The sequence below is a fragment of the Petaurus breviceps genome, unplaced genomic scaffold (genome assembly GCF_028583685.1).
Source record: "Petaurus breviceps papuanus isolate PSGF00001 unplaced genomic scaffold, PetGlider_PUasm1.0 118, whole genome shotgun sequence".
NCBI lineage: Eukaryota > Metazoa > Chordata > Mammalia > Diprotodontia > Petauridae > Petaurus > Petaurus breviceps.
In genome coordinates, this window is record NW_027185616.1 from 14,059,197 (window position 1) to 14,080,080 (window position 20,884).

General features: G+C 42.4%; 1 protein-coding gene across 1 annotated transcript in view; it reads left to right on the forward strand.

Annotated features, from left to right (window-relative positions):
- Positions 1 to 495: 495 nt before the first annotated feature.
- Positions 496 to 20,884, forward strand: part of ABCC1 (ATP binding cassette subfamily C member 1 (ABCC1 blood group)) — a 134,555-nt gene continuing 114,166 nt past the window's right edge. The window contains exon 1 of the mRNA XM_069086559.1: positions 496 to 671. Coding sequence (XP_068942660.1) covers positions 624 to 671 — 48 coding nt within the window. The 5' untranslated portion in view covers positions 496 to 623. The remainder of the gene's footprint in view (positions 672 to 20,884) is intronic.

The following is a 20,884-nucleotide window of genomic DNA, read 5'->3' on the forward strand; positions in this document are numbered from 1 at the left end:
GGGGGAGGAGAGAAGAGGGGGAGGGGGAGCGGTAGCGGGAGGGAGAGCGGGAGGGGGAGGGAGAGCGGGAGGGGGAGCGGGGAGGGGAGGAGGAGCGGGGAGGAGGAGGGAGAGCGGGAGAGGGAGGGAGAGCGGGAGGGGGAGCGGGAGGGGGAGTGTCTGTGTATGTTCTCTTTGTATCCCCCGCGCTCGACCACGATGTACGTTTTCTAAATGCGTGGGAAACCTGGGGATGGGAAACTAGAGGGCCTCCCCGAGCCTCCACGTCCCTCAGTTTCCCTCCCCAGCCTCTCCCCCCACCCCCCAGCCCGAGCTCTGCCCGAAGGTGAGCGCGGACGACTGGGCGGAGCCGGGCCCCATCCCGGTGACGTGCGGGCCAACCAGGCGGCGTTGCGGCTCTCCGGGTTCCCTCCCCGGCCGCCGCCGCCACCGCCTCTTCTCCTGCGCCTTCTCCCGGCTTTCTCGTCTCCCCTCGGAGCAGCCGCCGCCGCCGCCGCCGCCGCCGCCGCCGTCTCTTCCGTCTCCAGCCTCCGCAAGTCGCTGCTGCCGCCGGCTGCTCGGCCGCCAGTCCATCCGTCCTTCCGCCGGCCCGGCCCGGCCCGGCCCGGCCCCGGCCCGACCACATGGCGTTCCCTCGTTTCTGCAGCGCGGACAGCTCCGACCCGCTTTGGGTAGGTAACGCGCGGGGCTGGGGAGGGCAGGGCCGGGACCCCGGACACCCCGCTGGGCGAGCCCCCAGTATGCGGGAGGGGGAGCGAGGACCTACTGATCTGTTCCGTCCGGGGCTACCTGTACTGCGGCCTCGGAACCTGGGGGGAGGGGGCATGGCCGTGGCCGCATGCCCGGAACGCTCTGGGGGCGCCCTCCATCCCGCCCCCCCGCTGCTTGGGGGCTGGAGCCCGAGGCTCTGCGCCGCTCTCCTGCAGTTCCCACCCCAGGGGCTGCTCTTTTCCCATGGATGGGACTTGGGGCGCCAGGAGGAATGGGTGCGGGGAGGTGGAAACAGCTTGGCGCCGGCTTCCCCCTCCCGCCCCTTGCCGCGTGCCCCCTTCCCCTCTCCCGTGGGACCCGCCGTATAGCGAAGGGTGCAGGACAGCTTGAGCGGCTCATCTGCGGGACTTCATGCCCGTCTCCCCGGGGAGATATGTGTGGCTGCGCCTTGAGACCCTGAAGGGCGGGTGAAGGGAGGAGACGCGTGGGACTCGAGCCTCCGTGGATGTGGGAGATCGTCGGGAGGCGTCTCAGCTGTTCCGGCTTCCCTAGGCTTTCTCCTGAGCGAGGGGGCGTGGGGGCATTTCCTTAGAACCCCGGAGGTACTTTTCCTTTGGTGGCTCCATGCAAATAAGCGCTGTCGGGGGACTTTGTGGGAAGTTTGGGGCTGATTCCCGACTCCTCCCTCCAAGTCGGGGACGGAATTTATTGTCCGCCACCCGTGGGAGTCACCGAGCACGCCTGTGGTCCTCTCGTTGTGCGGAACCACCAGGCAGGAGGTCGAGTTCCCCCTGCCGATGATGCTCCGCGCTCTGGGCCAGGGAGGTGAAAACCCAAACAAAACACGAATCCCGCGGTTGGGTGCGTGAAGCTTGGAGGATGCATGTCCAGGAGCGGCGGATCATTCACCTTTCCTTAGTTGAGTTCCTTTCCCCAAGGCAAGCATTGTTTCCTCCTTGTCCTGAAGGAGGGGGTTAGATTTCACGAAAGCTTGGTTACAGTGTCAGTTTTCTGAGCACATCTGGATTGGAAACAGTGTGGGCTTTTTAATGAGGGATTGTTAGGGGGAGGGGAAGACATGACTTGTAATCCAAAGGTGGGTGATAGGAAATCTAGCCACCCTAAATGCCTTCTTTTCATTGTTTTTCTTGCTTCTCCGCATCGTAAACTGCATCTAAGATGTTTGTGTCATTCCTCCCATTGCCTCAGTAGTACTAGAGGTGCCGGCGCAGCGTGGCAGAGGTGTGATGAGCCCCTTGTCCTGTTTTTGGTTCACTGGAATATGATATTTAATCGAGTGTGGGAGTACTTAAAATTCAAGAGAGATTTAGCAACACAATTTCTACAATGACCAAATAAGATAATATTTGTCTAAGACGACGTAGCACAGTACTCGGCCCATAGTAATCACTGTGTAAATACTTACTCCCTCAACTGTAGTAGTCAGGATGTTGCACTGGAAAGTTTGCAAAACTCCTGTCTAGGAGAGACCTTGGTTCAAATGCTGTCTCAGGCACTTCACTACCTAGGTAACCAGCCTCTCTGATCCTGTTTTCTTACCTGTAAAATTCAGCAAACCACGGCACCATGTACTTTGTGGTTGTGAGCATCAAATGAGACAATGTTAATAAAGCCTTTTGTAAACCTGAAGGCCATATATAAATGCCTTATAATTACTATTCTCAGTGGAACTGCTTTGGTGGGAGTTGAGGAGAAAAGTTGAGGCCTTTTCATATATTTGTTATCTTACCCGAAGGTAGCATATAGAGTTCTGTGAGAGTTCATTTGGAGTTGTCAAGTTGCCAGTTACCTTGAAATGATAGAAGTTTGTTTTCCTAAGTTAATGGGAAATCAGTAAATGATTCTTAGGAGACTACATATTTCTAGGAAAAGGCTGCTGTTTGCTAATACTTTTCCCTTGAACATTGTTATGTGATGGTCTTGTGGTTGCCTTAATTGAAGAAAACTTACTCAGGAAGAATCCAAGTCTGCCAATTTAGTTTGTGTTTTCCTGAAGTTTTCAGCCATACCTTTCCAGCCAGTTAGTCACCAAATGGCGTCTTCTCAGTTAATGACTCTGGAGTGCCTTCTTTTCTTGCTTGCTAAGAGAGTCATTGGCAAACCAGACCGTGTGTCACTCTTTTTCTAATATGCCCTAGTGAATGAGTGGGTGGAGAAGGAAGGCAGGAAAGAAGGCATTAATAAACACTGTAGACAGTTGCATGAGAATAGACAGAGCACTCCCTGGACACATGTAACCTGCATGCAAATAACATCCAAGCACTAATATGGCCCTAGTCTAATCATATACTGTCCTTCTTATGGGAAGATGGTGTAATTGGTGTTAATCAGACTTGCTCTGTGGTTTATTTTTTCCTGGAGGTGGGGAAAGGTTGCATTGAGCCATCAGTCCTCAGGACAAAGGCCTCTTTGCCATTAAGGCCATGCTTTATGAAGTGCTAAACAGGGTGTTGGCTGGGGTTAGATCTAGCCTTACTGTTGTGATGGAACAGAGAAATTTCCTGGCCTCTAGGTAAATCACATCTGTTATAATAGCTTTCCTTTAGCCAACTGACTGTAGACCTACAATAGGAATAAGAAAAAGACTAATGTGCCTATGTATCTAAAGTGTATACATATTTTTAGCAATAATTGTTCTGTTTCAGCTGTGTCCCCACTCGTGACCTCATTTGGGGTTTTCTTGGCAAAGATACTGGAGTGGTTTGCCATTTCCTTCTCCAGCTAATTTTACAGATGAGGAAACTGAGGCAAACAGGGTTAAGTGACTTGCCCAGGGTCACACAGCTAGTACGTGTCTGGAGACATTTAAACTCAGGTCCCTGGGAGGTATTATCTGCATATTACAGATGAGGAAATTGAGGCTTATCTAGGTTAAATGACTTGCTCATTGAGGCTTAAGCAGTAGCCATAGTGACTGATTGAGTTCTGTTATCTTTTTGATGGATCATAGGGTCATAGATTTAAAACAGAAGGGACCTCAGCAGCCATGTAGTCCACCCTCATTTTGCAAATGAGGAAACTCGGGTCCAGAGAAGTGACCTGCCCAAGTTTACAAAGCTTAGGATTTGAACCTGAGTCCTCTAACTCAAACCCACTAGTCTTTTTCACTGTACCACAGCACAACTTTTTTTTTTAAGTTGGAAGAAAGCAACTGTGTTCTTAATCTACACTGTTTTTGCTCCCTTCAGGGTGAGTCTTAAAATGAGAAAGGGAGAGGAACGAAGGGTGTATGAAGGCATCAAGTTTATGAAGTGCCAAACAAGTTTTTCCATTGCCCGTCTCCATTCTTGTTTTTGGTTAAGTCAATAAACTTCTTGAATGATCATGAGCTTGGAGAACCTGGCTTTAGTGGTATATTATTACCATTGAAGTTGCAATGAAAACCACAGAAAAGGTTAAGAAATTTCAAATAAGGTGTAACCTCTCAAGATTGGAACTTCTACACTGAAATTTTTCTGCTCTCCTAGCTTTCTTGTTCTGGAAGAATGACTATTTTCCTTGGAATACATTGGCATGAAGTTATTTTAAACAATTTAACTTGTTGGATTTCAGATCTCTTCATTTGCCATATGTTTCTCTTTCCCTTTCATTTTTCTGTATCCTTCCCACCTCTCTGGTTGTTTCTTCTGGGTCTTGTGAACTGACACTCCAAACCATAGTTAACTACACTCTTGCTTAAGCTTCTCTTGAAAAAGATGGCTTTCTTTTTTTTTTTTTTCTAGGTAGGTGAGACATAAGTTTGGCCTTACACACTTTTCTTCCATGTTTCCTCAGTTCTGGTAGTTGAGATGGTTTGGGATGGTTGAGGTCCAACACAATGACAGCGAATGGGTGATGAGCATTCTTTTACCACCTAGGTTCCATTTTTTTTTTTTTCAAAGGAAGAATTTGTAGGCTAGGGGTTCTTAACCTGGAGTGAATGAACTTGTATATGTGTTTAAATTTGTTTTTTTGATAACTGTATTTCAATAGAATTGATTACTTGGTAATCCTATATATTTTGTTTCATGCATTTAAAGATATTATTATTCTGAGGAGAGATACATAGGTCAAATTGTCAGAGGGGTCTATGAAACAGAAGAGATTAAGTATCCCTATTCCAGGTCAACTAGAGATGTTAATTTAGTCCAGTCCAGTCCAGCAGCATTTATTAAATTCCTGTTCTGGGCAAGGCACTGGGTTAGGTGCCAGGGATATAAGGATAAAAAGACCACTAGTCCCTCAAGTAGCTACTGGAATGGGCAGCCAGGAACCTCCTCATTTGGAGAGTCCTGAGTTCACCTATAGGTACTTGGTACTTGGGTACTTTGGATACTTGGGTATCCATCCAAACTTCTTATTGTCAGTAGCTTGGTGCTGGCTGTTAGATTACCTGTGTTCCTATCCACTTGACTACTCTACCTGTGTGTGACTTCCTGCTAAGTCACTTTCTGGTCCACAGTTCCTAGTCTCTTAAAATGAGAGTGTTGGACCAGATAATTTCCAAGGACCAAATCTCTTATCTGAATGAGTCTGTGTGGCTGGGTCCTGTAGCTCTTCAAATAGTCATAAAACCAGAAGACCTGGGTTTGAGTGTGTATGTGACACATGGCAATAAAAGGGAATTCCCTTACTGGGAAGTTTCCTCTGCCAATTAAATCCCAGACCTAGTTCCTCTTTCTTAATATCATGTTATATTAGATGCTATAGTGTGGTGACTTGTGATCCTCAATAGGGATAACAGCAGTAACAACTTCATATAGTACTTTAAGCTTACAAAGTACTTCCCCCACAAGAGCACTGCCAGGGAGTAGTACAAATATAAATCTCTCCTTTTGAGATTTTGAGAGGTTAAGTGAATTGCCCATAGTCACAGAATTAATGTTGAACTAGGACAGTGCCTGGGCTGTAGAGTGTGTTCATAGTCAGGATTCTGACCCAGGCCTCCTGGGCTCATATCTTTTGTCTGATGATGACTGTGAATGTGGTTCCAGCCCTGTAGAAATGTATCACTGACTTGGAGACAGAGGGATGGACACACTGACTAAATCTTCCCGTCTGATTGAAGTGTTCACAAGTGTAGAATATAATCTGTGGGCTGGCTCTGGAAGCAGCATTGAATGTTCAATATAGGCTCTCATACTTCCTGAGACCCCCTTCATTACCAGATCCTAATAGCTCATAAAACCCCAGCACATAAAAACTTCCCCCAAGCATTTGGCAAAATAAATTGTTAAGTTTTTACAAAATGGCCAGATGGCAGGAATAAAGGCCTGAGGACTCATGTTGGAAGTATAACCCTTCCCAACAGGAAACATCCAGTCCTCAAAGGAAAAATGAGAGTAGCATTGTTGCCTGGGGCCCTTTCCCACTTAGATGTTGACATAGACCCGTGTTGAGCTGAGCTGTTCACTCGGCCCAGTGAACTCAACATACCTTCACTTCCAGCTATGAGCACTGTTTCAGGTAGTAAGTGGAGGTGAACTGTTCCTGGGATGTGGGCTAAGACTCTTCCTCTTCCTTCTCTTCCTTTACCCTCTCTAACTGGTTCTATTAGGCCTTCCAACAAGGCCTAATTGTAATTGGCTGCTTTAAGGTCATCTGCTTGGTTCTTAATCTGGCAAGAATAATATATTTATATAGCTAGTGAGATAAAACGCCCAAAAGCTGAGGAAGTGACTTGTGGCAGCTTTCCCACTTGCCTCAGAGCTTGACTAGCTGTGTGACCCAGGGCAAATCATAATCTCCGCCTGCCTCAGTTTCCTCATCTGTAAGATGGGGATAATAGCACTCCCAGGATGGTTGTGAGGATCAAATGAGAAAAATAATTGTAAAGTGCTTTGCAAAGCTTAAAGAAATATAGAAATGCTAGCTATTATGTCAGTGCATAAATCCATTTAAAAAAATATATTTTCAGTTCCAAATTCTCTCACTTCCTCCATCCCCTCTTCGGCCCATTGAAAAGGCAAGAAATACAATACCCATTATACATATGAAATCATGCAAAACGTTTTCACATTAACCATGTTGCAGAAAGAAAAAGAAAAAATGTTTCAACACATATTCAGAGTTCATCATTTCTCTGTCTGGAGATGGATAACAGTTTATATCAGAGTACTTTGGAATTGTTGGGACATATAAATCCATTTTATGACCAAGATCTGCAAATTTATTTTTATTTTTCGTGAGTTCCTTCCCAAGTGGGCTCAGAATAAAAATTTTTGTTTATTTATTTTTTTGCTTTTTGGAGGGGCAATTGGGGTTAAAGTGACAATAAAAATGATTTTTTAAAAATTTAGATCTTGGATACTTCACTTTAATCAGATTTCTGGGAATTTATTTAAATTTAATTTGAATTAAATTTTATTTTATCTTAATTTTTTTTTTTGCCTTTTTGGAGGGCAGTTGGGGTTAAGTAACTTGCCCAAGGTTACAAGGCTAGTTTTTTTTTTTGTGTGTGTGTGTGTGGGTAAGTGTCTTTGGCTGAAACAGAACTCAGGTCCTCCTGACTCCAGGGGGCCAATGCTCTACTCACTGTGCCACCTAGCTGTCCCTTGAATTAAATTTTAGAGAATTATGAAATTTAAATTCGATTTAAGGTTTCCTGTGTATTAACTGAATTCTGTTGGCTAGTTCCAATCTAGGATTGAAGGGAATAAGCTCACTTATTTTTTTGTTTGTTTTTTGGGGGGGGGAAGGCAAGGCAATTTGGGTTAAGTGACTTGCCCAAGGGCACACAGCTAGTTAAGTGTCAAGTGTCTGAAGCCGGATTTGAACAGAGGTCCTCCTGACGTCAGGGCCGGTGCTCTATTCACCTCGAGACCTAGCGCCCCTGTTTTGCAGAGGAATTTGGACAAGTCCTACTTAATGAACGTGGCAGATGTTGAAAAAGGACAAGAGGGCTGGACCTGAGGTCAAGAAAACCTGATTTCAAATATAGCCTCAGACACTTCCTTTCTAGCTGTGTGACCCTGGACAAGTCAACCTCTCTGCCTCGGTCTCCTCATCTGTGAAATTGGGATGATAAATAGTACTTTCTTGGAAGAGTTGTTGTGAGGCTCAAGTGAGATCATATTTATAAAGTGCTTTTCCACCCTTTCACATCTCACTTGTTTGCCTTATCTAATCTCAGGGGCCTTGGGCAGTCCGGAGATCTGGGTTCTGGCCCAGGCAAGGCCACTTACAGGCTCTTGGGCAAGCACTTCCCATAGTCTCTTTTTGCATCGGTTTCCTTTTCTGTAAACTAAAGCTAATAATAACTTGTCTTTCTTAATTTTCTTTTATCCTTTCTCATTTATCCTTACTCAAATGAACTCAGGTTTTCTTGACCTCAGGTTCAGCCCTCTTATCCTCTCTCAGCACCTGCCAGGTTCATTAAGTAGGGTGAGGGTGGTTGAGGTAGGAGAGAAAAAAATAAATGCTTTCTAGTTGAAAAATTTTAATTAAAAAATGATAATCTGCCCCTCACCTCTCAGGGCTAATGTATTTGAAAATGTTTAATTCTATACAATGATATCGCATTGTCTAGTAGCGTCATATTATGAGAAAAATGGTACTACCCTTTTGGGTTGAATTAGTGGGATCACCTAATCCTACCCTCTCACTTTATAGAGAGGAAAAAGACTTAACAAGTCACAGAGAAAGGAGGCTATTCAATAAACATTGACTGAGCACCCTTCCTTGTACAGCATATTCTCTGGTAGTGAACGAGTGAGAAAGAACAATTTTGGCTCTTGTGGAATTTTACAAGTCTAATGGGGACAGGGGAAGGGGAAGGGGAAGGCACCTTCGGTAAATTATAATACCAAAGACATGGAAGTACCCTAGAGGTTAGACCTAGATCTTCAGACTCCAAATACAATGACTGTATCTTTCCTGTTGGCTAATGTATTTAGACCTGTCTCATTTTGTTACCTGATTCTCCTCCCCCCCTCTTGGCTCCAGGCTGCATATGAAAATTTTGCATTCAAGTAGCTGTGATTTGACAGCTTTTCACAAAATTCTTACCCCCATTTGTCCCATTGTGATCCAGTGTCGCCTTAAGCCCTTAGTCAAGATTTTGTTTTTTTGTTTTTCCTATAGAAAGCATTGTTGATTGAGTAATTACAGTGAGTTTGCAGAGATGTAGTAAGAACATTTCCTTTGGGGATTGCTTCTTAACTGAACTCAGCTTTTGGGTTCACCAGGTTATACTCTTTAATTTTGTAAATTCTGTTTCCTCTCATCCTCCAGACATTAGGAACATTTAAACAAATGACACTTTCACATAATTGAGAACAAGGTGGAAGTTGCCCCTGTGTGCCGTGTATGTGTGTGTTTTAACCTTCCTGGTGTGAAATGTCAGTGTTGGGGTAGTGTGTGGGTGTGGTAGTTATGGTGGTGACTGATGGTGGATGGGGGTTTTCACCCAGTTGAACAAATTCCACTCTGAAGGATTTCCAGCCCTCAGGTTTCTGTTGATTGTGGACCTCTGCCTGCATTTGGCTCTCATGCCCTTTAAAAAAGAAGAAAGGAAGAAACAAAATCCAAGTTTGATTTTTAAGTGCTCAGAAGAACTGGCAGATTTCTTAGAGATCATCCACTGGAGATCTTTTTGTGCTATGGATGCCTTTGGTGATCTGGTCAGAGTAATGTCTTAAAATGCAGCAAATAAAATATGTAAGGTTATAAAGCAAATCAATAATATTTAAATACTATTGTCAAAATAGTTTTTAAAAAACCAAGAAGTTCACAGACCTCAGGTTAAGAATCCCTGATCTAGTTCAACTTCCATCATTTTACAGATGAGGAAACTCAGCAATATAAATACTAAGTGGCATATCCCAGATTCTTTCAGGTTTCCTGACTGTGAAGCCAGTGCTGTCACCTATTACACCATCTTTTTGGATTACTACACCATATTCTTCATTATTATTATTATTTAAACTTTTTGCAGGGAGGGGGGGAAGGCAGAGCAGTCAGGTTTAAGTGACTTGCCCAAGGTCACAGGGCTAGTTAGTGTTGAGTGTCTGAGGTTGTATTTGAACTGAGATCCTCCTGACTCCAGAGAGCAGGTGCTCTATTCACTGCGCCACCTAGCCGCCCCCATTACTATTACTATTATTTTTAGAGAGAGTAAGGGTTTGTGAAATTTCATTGTCTTGTGTCCTTTGATGATTTCTTGAAATTGGAGGGAGGGGAGGTATGCTGGTCCAGGTGAAAAGCATTTGGTGGGGGAGGAGGGAGGGAGAAGAAGGTGACCTGGTGGTTATAATTAGGTTGGATTAACTAAAGCCTTTTGAGAAATCCCCTTCCCCAAGATCATTAATGAAATTATTCCTGGATAAGAGGAAAAGCCATGTCATAGGTTAGAATCTGTGGAAGAACTAGAGTGTAATTTATTGAGGGTGAATGATCTGGCCATTTTATTAATGGACTTTCCCCTATTTCCTTTTTCCTCCAGATAAAGCTTCTGAACCATTGCATTCTTTCCTCCGATTTTTAAGGTCAAGAACAGTTAGTTTCAGATTATAGCTTTTAGTCAGTTTGAATGATTTGGGTTGGAGGCCATGCATATGCCCTGGAGAGATGGGTGCAAAGTGTCTTATAACTCAATGATTTGGGGGAGAAATAGCCGTTGGCAGAGGGAAAAGGGAGTGTAGGAGGGAGAAATGAGGGAAGATTCAGAAGAATGCTGTTGCTATGATTTGCCTGGATCTGATTTATTAGACCCTGGTAAGCCCAAGATTACATGGAAGGTCTTAGCAGAATTGGGGACACGGCCTAGACTTCTTGTCTCTAGGTCACTCGAGGTTCTTGTGGCTTGGGCTGCATAGGAGTTAAGGAGGAGAGTTTGGGTAATATGAACAATAGGCATTTATGTCAGGTTTAAGGACTGAGCTTGAGCAATTGGCTGGAAAAAGCAATTAGTGAATTCCTTAATTAGGTCCTATTGGTAGTTGCGTGGTAAGGATAATCCTTTCATTAGCTTAATCTGTGAAAATGGGTCTGAGAGCCCGTTTTATACTTAATAACCGCTGACCCATACCTGTGCAATTCACTGAAAAGAAGAGGTGACTGAATTCTCGAAGAAGTCACGACAGTGCGGGATTTATGGACCTTTGAATATACTGTAAAATGGGGGAGTGTGATCTTCAAATACAGAATGATAATCTGCACAGCTGCAGTGTTTAGCACAGTACTGAGCACTTAGTAAGCCCTAATAAATGCCTATTGACTGACTTCCTTTTTCAGTATATATTCTTCAAGTGTGTGTGTGCAGACACAAACATATATGTAGATCTATAGAGAGAGACATTTATCTATATGTGGTTATATCCATCTCTGTCTTTCTGTCTGTCTATTTTCTGGAGTCCTAGTAATAACACAAGATACTTTTCTTGTTGGAAATAATATCGGCTGGGGTCCTGCTTGGCTTCACTTCTGACTCGATGAGTGTTTTGAGGCTGGTCACTTAACCTCTCTTAGTTTTGCTTTTGCCACTCATCGATGAGCATAATGTGGGTTACTGGAATACCTTTTATTTTCAGTGTCTTGACCTTTTTGAAGGGTTTTCTTATGTATTTGATCCTTAAAGTGACCTGTGAGAATACAAGAATCTCTAAAAGAATGGCGAGTAAGACAGAGAAGTTTATAAATTCAAAGTGTTGATGTTTCTACATCCATTTTACATGCTGCACTGAAGTGGTATAGGGGGTGGGGAGGGACACTCTCAGAGGTTGACCGAGGTCAGTGAAGTAGCTGTTTTCCTTCTGCCGAAGCCAGATTCAAATGTGTGATTCAGCACATTGTGCTCTCTGTGCCTAGGGTAGGTAAGAAGGGGTATTTATCAGTATTTCCATAAGGGAGAGAAGAGGGAGATGTAAGGCAAAAGATATCTTCGTGATCATCCACTGAAAAATACTCTGTTGTGGTGAGGTATCCCAGAGAGACAGGTTTTATTGCCACCTAAGTGCCATAGGTTGGCAAAAACAACAGTGGATTGGGCAAGTGTTGGTGGAAGGAATTGTCGAAACAAGGAGGATCAGAAGTAGCTTGTGGGAATGAGTTGTTAAAGACAGACTTGGAATATTTGGCCAAATTTTGGTCAGATCACAAGGCAGTTAACTATAGAAGCTGAGGCTAAAATTAGTGCTGCTTTGTTGTATGTTTGTCTAGCAGTGGGAAGATGCCCCAAACCAAGAAAATCTTATCTTTTTAATGCTGATAATTTAGTGACACTGTATTTCTTTTTAAAAAAGGTTTTTTGATGACTTTTGTTTTTACACCATAGTTATTTCCCTTATAAAACTCTTCCACCTCCCCATCCTTCTATTCTTTCAGTTGAGGGAGACAATATTAAGGGACATCAATAGACTCAGACACCTAATTTTACTGGGTATATTTTACTTTGCACCCATAGTGCACCACCTCTGTACTGAGAGGAAGGAATTGTATTTTGTTGACTTGTTCTCTGGGACCAGGATGGGCCATTATAATTAATCAGTTCTGGCTGCCGCCTTTTAGAGATGTTTTAATTTAAATGATTGTTATGAATATTGTTGTGGTTCTGTTCACTTTTCTCTGTATCAATCCATCTAAATCTTTAGTACTTCTAGGAATTTCTCAGATTTGTCACTTCTATTTTGTTTGTGTTTTATTGATGCTCTTTTTTTTTTTTATCATTGCCACATCCTATATTCATTTATCTTTTCCCCTATCTAACCTTCTTTCCCTCAAAGCCTCCCTATTACTGTTGAGGGTACCACCGTACTCATAGTCCCTCAGGATGGCCACCCAGGTGGCATCTTCATCTCTTCATTATCTATCCCTCCCCATCTCCGATCTGTTGCCAAGGCCTTTCACCTTTTCACCATCTCCCCCTTCTTTCCTCTGACATCGCCACTGCCGCATCGCAGGCTCTCATACCTGAACTATGGCAATAGCCTGCTGGTCATTTGTTCTGCCTCAAGCCTCTCCTCACTACAGTCCATCCTGCATTCAGCCACCAAGGTGATTGCCCCAAAGTTCTAGTCTGACCATGTCATCTCCTTACTCAATAAACTGTAGTGGTTCCTTATCACCTCCAGGATTAAACCAAAATCTTCGTTTGGCATTCAAAACCCTTCATAACCTAGTTCTCTCCTACCTTTATTGACTTTTTACACCTTACTCCCTGACATGTACTCTCCAGTCCTGTGACACTGGCCTCTTGGCTGCTTCATCAACAAGACACTCTATCTCCTGGCTGTCCCCATGCCAGGAATGCTCTCCCTTATTTCTGCTTACTGACTTCCCTGGCTCCTTTTAAGTATGACTAAAATCCAGTCATCTATAGGAAGCCTTTCCTAATCCCTCTTATTTCTAGGGCCTTCCACTGTTAGTTATTTCCTGTATATCTTGTATAGTTATGATATTTGCTTCTTATCTCCCCATTCATTAGATTGTAAGCTTCTTGAGAGCAAGGACTGTCTTTCTTCTTTTTTTATGTCATAGTAAGTGCTTAACACATTTATTGACTGACTGACTGACCTTGGAACCCTTCCTTGCAACAGATGCTGCATTTTTTGTCACATCATAATATTCTTTCACATTCCTACCACCCCTGTTTGTTCAAATGTTCCCTCATCAGAGGCACTTTACTAAAGTGAACACAATAATCACTGAAGGTGATATCTTCAAACACTTGCTAACTGATCTGGGGCAAGTCACTTAACTTTTAATTTCCTCATTGATAAAATGGGGATAATATAGGCACCTACTAACCAGGGTGGTTGTAAGGATAAGATGAGACCATATGTATAAAACTGCTTCGAAAACCTCAAGGCACTATAGAAATGTGAGTTATTATTTTGTGAGTATGTGTTCGTTGACTAGAAGTTAGAAGTGGGTGACTCTGTAGGAAGCTCTTAGAGAATTTACTACTGAGATTAGATGAATTTTATCACCTTGATGTAGGGGGAATAGCATATTTTCAAAAAGAGAGCATTTAGGCATTGGCATTTGTAAAGAAGTACTTGAATTGGCTTCCTCATTCATAAAATATGGGGGCTGGACTAGAGGGTTTCAGGCCCCTTCCAGATTAAATGTATGATTCACACCCTTGAAAGTACTCAATCCAGGGTTAATTGGTGTAGTTTAAAAATTTTACTTGGGTTAACACCGGTGCCCTCCTCCTTCAGTGCAAGCTGGCTCATGTTAAAACAAAAGGCCTTGCTCTGCATGGGCTATTTTTCAAAGCACGAAATGTGGGAACTCCCTTTGTTATCGTGGGATGGCTCAATACTTCTGGAGACATTATGATTATGTATCAGGAAGGGAGTGAGGTGGGAGGATTGGGAAGGTAGGGAGTTGTATGTGATTTGGCACTCCAAATTTGGGCTACTATGGAACACAGAATTATCACTGAGGCTGGAATTCACCAACAGATTCGTCAGCCCCCCCCCCCCTTTTTTTTTGGCTTTTTGGAGGGCAATGGGGTTAAATGACTTGCCCAAGGTCACATGGCTAGTAACTGTTTCATCGTCCTTTCTTAAACTCTGACTATGCAGAGTACCTTAAAAGATGCTGGCAGAGATACAAAGATTAAGTAAGGCTTAGTCCCTGCCTTCCTGGAGTTTATAGTCTTTTAAAGGGATTCATTTAAGAATATTCCTTCCTTGAGGACTAGGATCATGCCCCTTTTTTGGTACCCCCTAGCAAGGTGCATAGCCACTTAATATGGGGCATAAAGTACGAATAAGGAGTTAGGTGGATTTCTGAAGGATCTAAGAGTTTATCATTGATTGGGGCCATCAGGGAGGGTTTCACAGTGAGGCTGTGGAATTTAAGTTGGGCTTTAAAAGTAATGAGTGGGATTTTACCACCTGGGAGAGTATTCCAGGCATAGGACATGAGTGGAAGCATAGGGGTGGGAAGAGATGGGATTCCTGTGAGGTTCCTGTGAATTACTACAGTTGGGCTTTGGCCTATGTAGAGTCCATGGAGGGAGAATATTCTTAAGTGCTGAGGGAAAGAATGGAACGTGTTGAAATCACTATTTCCAGCCTCCCAGGCATTACTCCGCCTCCTGAACTCTGTTGTTGTTGAGTCATTTCAGTCATGTCCAGCTCCTCATGACCCCATTTTGGGGTTTTCTTGGCAGAGATACTGGAGTGGTTGGCCATTTCCTTCTCCAGCTCATCTTACAGGTGAGGAAATGGAGACAAACTGGTCAAAGTGACTTGGCCAGGGTCACACAGCTAGTATCTGAGCCTGTATTTGAATTCATGAAAATGAGTCATCCCAATTGCAAGACCATTGCTCTGGCCACTCGACACCTAGCCCTCTCAGTCTCTAGGATCCAGCCAAACTGACCTCTCTTTGTCTGTTCCTCAGATGTGACACTTCATCTCCTGTCTTCATACCTGGCATGCACTACATCCCTTCTCCACCTCAGGAAGTTCCTCAATTTCTTTAAGACACAGCTTAAGTTCCATCTTCTTCAAGAGGCTATTCCTGAGCCCCACAGCCAGTACTATCCTGACTTCCAGACCACCTTGGGTTTAACTCCTTTGTTTAGATTTGTATTTATTTACTTTTTATTTATGTCTGTACTTGTATCCACATTAGAAGTTCCTTAGCAGTAGGAGTTGTTTTGTTCTTTGTACTTATTTTCCCCTAGCAAATAATAGGCACTTACTAAACACTTGTTGATTGGTTGATTGACTTTTAGGTTCCAGATTAAAGAGTACATTTTTCTATCTGGGCTTCATCCTCATACTTGAACTAGAAATCAACAAGCATTTAATGAACCCACTACTTATATGCAAGAGCCAGTATTGGGTGCTGGGGATAAAAATACTAGAGCTTATATTCTATCAGGAGAGATATTCACATGAATAATTATGTACAGAATAAATGCAGGGTATATTTTTTGAGGGAGAGGGCATGAGCAGTGAGAGGTCAGGAAAGGCTTCATGCAGAAAGTGATATTTTCTACTTAAAAAAGGGGGAGGGGATTCTAGGAAGCAGAGGTAAGCTTCTGGAGGGCATGGACTGTCACTTTTAACTGGAATTGGGCCGGATTCACTCCGTCTGGATAATTCACTTGGTCTGGATACACTTTGTGTTTCTCTGCCCATTGATGAAACTGGCTCTTCTCTTTTCTCTTTAAGTGGAACTAAGTGAATTTGGAGGGGAAGGAGCATAAATCACCATTTCTCCTTCTTAGTTGCATGACTGCTCAGGGCTTTTGCAACATGTGGGTGATGAAGCACTTTTTCAGTGGTTGGAGTCTTGACCTGTTTTCCTGCTTTCTTCTTGCTGCCCATTACTTCCCACTGAACTCCAGGATGATTATAGTGAATTATAGCCTGAAGGACCTGGGAAACTGAAGGAAATTAAGACTTTTAAAATTAAAGAAAGCCTATTAACTTGTTGACAAACAGCCTTTATCTTATACTTACAAGTTTTATGTTTCCTAAAATAAATTTTGTGGGGAGTGAGGATTAGTTTTACGTTTATTAGCCCAAGGAAATGCTTGTGTCCTTATGTTGTCCATTTTAACCCAGGGATGCAGGAGGAGGAACATAGGAGGAAAAACTCCCACAGTCATCTTATCTTAGCACTAGCATCTGGGTAAAAACAACAGAAAATAGGGTAAGAGCTGCTCTTAACTTCTCCTGAAAGTCAGAAGCATTCATGGCAGAGGGCTGAACTGTCCGACTCGCCTTCCATTTCAAGCTAAATTAGCAGCAGCAAGAGAAAGCTATTGGCACAGATGAAAACCTGGAGCCCAGTGCAAGATTGAACTAAGAATTATAAGAGTGTGGATGAGCACCAAGGGGGCAGGACAATGAATGGTCTCTCAGTATTTGCCTACATTGGATTGACTCTGTTCATGTGCATTTGTTTAAAAAGTTTCTCTTTTTCATATCTTTTCCTATTCTTCCATTAGACTAGAAGGACAAGAACTGAGTCTTCTTTTATGTAACAATCTCCTTGCTTCTCCTAATACCAGAATTTTACCTCCAAGTCAGTAATAATACAGATATATATATATATATGTATATATATATATATATATATATATGGCTCTAAGGCTTTCAAAAGACTTCACATATATTATCTTTGATTTTTATAACCCTGTGATATAGAGGTTATTATTATAACTTATAAATTATTATTATATATTTATATAACATAAAATATTATAATTTGTGAATAATAAGTATTATCACTCCCATTTTACAGATGAGGAAACTGACTTAGGTTAAATGAAGTATCTGAGGCCACATTTGAACAAGGCCTTTCCTGAACTCTATGGAAAACTCTAAAGTAAGCAGTTTATCTTCAGCACAAGCTTCTATATCTATAGTTTTCCCTCTCTGGACTCTTTTCATTTAAAAACTCTTTTTAAGACAGGACCTTAAATTATACCTTTATAGTTTAGGACAGGGTTTCTTGACCTCTTTTGTGATATGGATGCCTTTGGCATTCTGGGTGAACCCTCCAGACCCCTTCTCAGAATAATATTTTTAAGTATGTAAAATAGAATTACAAAGTATTGCAAAGGAAATCAATTATATTGAAATAATTATCAAAATGTTAAAAAAAAAAGTTCACAGACTCCAGGTTAATAGTTTTTTATAGTATTTTTTAAATCTGTTTTTTGGTGTTTTGGAGTGAATTTAATTCTGTGATCCTTGTCAGTTACATTTAAGTCATCATTAATTGTAGAATAAAAGCATCCTATGCCCAGTAGGCATTGGATTAGTGGCTTCCTTAACTATCAAATCAAACTTCTTTGTGGGGAATACTTGACCTAGAAGACACAAAGAGAGTTGGGAAAATCATAGTGGCTGCTATTTAGAACAGCAAGCTTTCTCAGAACTAACTTTTTTACGCTTTTCTCTGTGGGAGAATCAAGGAGCAGCATGTCCGGTAGCAGAGTAGTGTTTCTGTTGATAGGAACATTTGTCATTAACAAATTCCCTTCTGGGTTTCATTCTTTGGAATCAAAAAGTCTTGCGAAAGTTGATTTAGGCTTCCAGAGTAAAAGCAGCTACAGGAATGCCAGGTTGATAAATCTTCGTGGTGGTTTTATTTTTAGGCTTGATGACTCAGAGAATGAGGACTTCTTGGGGGCATCCCCAGTGAGTAAGTGTGGGATTGTTTGATTCTGTATCTGATACCGTCCAGGCAAACCCTACTGTTCTTCCCCCCCCCTTTTTTTTCTAGCTTTGGTACTGGGAAAATGTATACACAGTCTGTCTCAGATGGGATTGGCATGCAGAGCACAGCAGATCTGATATTGTTCCCATCCATGCCAAGCTCTGGTTGCTTCTTTGTTTTGTATTCCCTCTAAAGTTAGGGATTCACTTTGAATGGGACTTATTCATTTGTCCTTGTTCTGAATGTTGCATTTTTCAGTATTTTTATTTTTTGTGTATGTATCCTTTCCCTCCCAATAGATAGTAAATTCCTCAAGGACTGGTACTGTGCCTATCTTTTTAGTATTTTCCCAAGGGCTTGTGCTTATGAGGGATGTTCAGTTTGATAGTATGTTGACTAAGCAGTTGCATTTTCCCCCTCCAATCCACTTAAACCCACTTTTTTTTTTCTTTTTGGAGGGCGATTGGGCTTAAGTGACTTGCCCAAAGTCACATGGCTAGTAAGTGTGTCAAGTGTCTGAGGCCACATTTGAACTCAGGTCCTCCTGACTCCAGGGCCAGTTCTCTATTCACTGTGCCACCTAGCTGCCCCTACATTTTTGGGGGGCATCAGTTAATTAGGTGAAAGACTCTAGACTAAGTCCCCAGTATAAAAAAACTTCTAACCATCCAGCCCCTGTCTGAGAGGAAGAGTTGACAATTGAATAAACTGGTAATTCCCCACCCTTAATAACATAGCTAGCAGTTCTGTTTCTAGAGGACTTTAAAGTTTGCAAAGTGATTTACAAATATTAACTTACTTTATTCTTACAACTCTGTAGTGTGGGTGCTCTTGCTATCCCTATTTAGAGATGAAGAAATCAAGGCAGACAGAGTGACCCGAGGCCGCCTGGGGCCACGTAGTTAGTAAAGATCTCGGGCCTTTCTGACTTCAGGTCTGGCTCTCTATCCACTGCGCAACCCAGTTGCCTCCAAATTCACACTTTGCGTTTTATTCTTAGAATTGAGCTCCATTGCTACTTACATGGAATCACGGCAGAACTTCACTTCAGGGATAGAGCTGCTTTGATGAAATTATGAAAAAATCAGAATGATTACTGGAAAGACTTTTGTTGGTTTTTTGTTGAAAATGTTTCTGAAATAATAATAATGATAGTTAGCATTTAGATAGCGCTCACTATGTGCTATGAACGGTGCCAAGTGCATTTACAGTTATCTTATGTGACCCTCGCAATAACCCTGCAAAGTATAAGTGCTACTGTTATCCTCATTTTATAGATGGGGAACCTGAGGCTGATGGGTTAAGGGACTTGCCCAGGGTCACACAGCTAGGAAGTGTCTGAGCCTGCATTTGAACTCAGGTCTTGACTCCAGTCCTAGTACTCTATCCACAGTACCACCCAGCTGCCTCTAAATTTACACTTCCTATTTTACTCTTAGAGTTGAATTTCATTGCCTTCTCAGATAGAATCACAGCAAAACTTCATTTAGTTGAAATATTCAGTGATGGAGATGTTCTGATGAAGTTTGGTTACTTACTGGAAGGACTTTTATAACCCTTGTTGAAAATGTTTCTGAAATATTTGAAAACAAAAGTAATAAGAGGCTGATGTGACTTTGTTGTGATGATATTCAGTGGTCTGAAATCTGCTAAAAAACAAACACATGGATAGACGGATGCAAGAACACCAGCTCAGTGATAAATAGTCAGTGATCATCCCAAGAGGCTCATACTTAATTGGGGTTTGTAGATCATGGCTTATGCTGAACCTGAATCTTGAATCCCTTGAGTGCTTTAGGCGCCTTGAGATCTGAGAAGCAAGTTGAATATTCACGCTTTAAACAGTTGAATTCTTAGATTGAACAATATTCTGCTGAGAAAGTCTTTTCTTCCTTTGTTCTGTTTGCTGTCTTGTAGTGATGCCTGTGGTTTCACTTTAAATGTTCTTGTTGCATTGTAATGGTTTAGGGACTAAAGGTTAGGTGAATACATGTTTACAGAATTAAATTACCAAGGTGCAATGGACGACTGTAGGAAGAGGTGGGTTCCCTCTCCCTGGAGGCTGGACGAGCACTATATTTTTTTTTAATGCTTTATTAACTTCTGATTTACATCATTCGTTTCCGCCAGATTTTGAGTTACAAATTTTCTCCCCGTTTTTCCCCTACCCACCGCCCCAAAATAGCAGTCCCACAGGATATCCCCTCCTCCAATCTGCTCTCTCCCATACCCCTTAACACTTTTCCAGTGGATCTCTATGCCTCAGTGCCTGTATATCTTATTTCCCAATTACATGCAAAATGGTATTAATAATACTATATATATATATATATATGTATATATATATATATACACACACATATATATTTGAATATTTAATTTTAAAACTTTAAATTCATTCCCTTCTTTCCTTGTTACCCACCCTTAATGGGAAGATAAGCAGTTCAGTATAGGATGTACATGTGTGGCTAATGCAAAACAATAACATAGTAGATATATTGTAAAAGACTGACTATATTTCCCTCCCTCCTATCCCACCTTCCACTGGTTCTATTCTCTACTTTGATCCCATCCCTTTTCAAAAGTGGGTGCTTCCAACTTCCTTCCCCCCCAGCCTGCCCTCCCTTCAATCATCCCCCCTCTCATCCCCTTCCCCCCTACTGAGGGTGAGATTCCCTATTTAGTGTGTATTTCACTCCTTCCTCAAGCCAAATTCAATGGGAATAAGGTTGACCCATTCCCTTTTGCCTTCCTATTCTTCCCCTCCATTGTAACCATTTTCCCTTGCCTCTTCTATATGAGATAGTTTACCCCAATCTGTCTCTCCCTATCCCCTCTCATTATATTCCTATCACCTCTTAATTTCACCTTTTAAGTATCATCCCTTCCTGTTAAATTGGTCCCATGCCCTCTATCTATGTATACCTGTAAACAAATATACACACATTCACATATATATTCATATGCCCATATACCCTCATATATAGACATACACACACACACACACACACACACACACACACACACACACACACACACA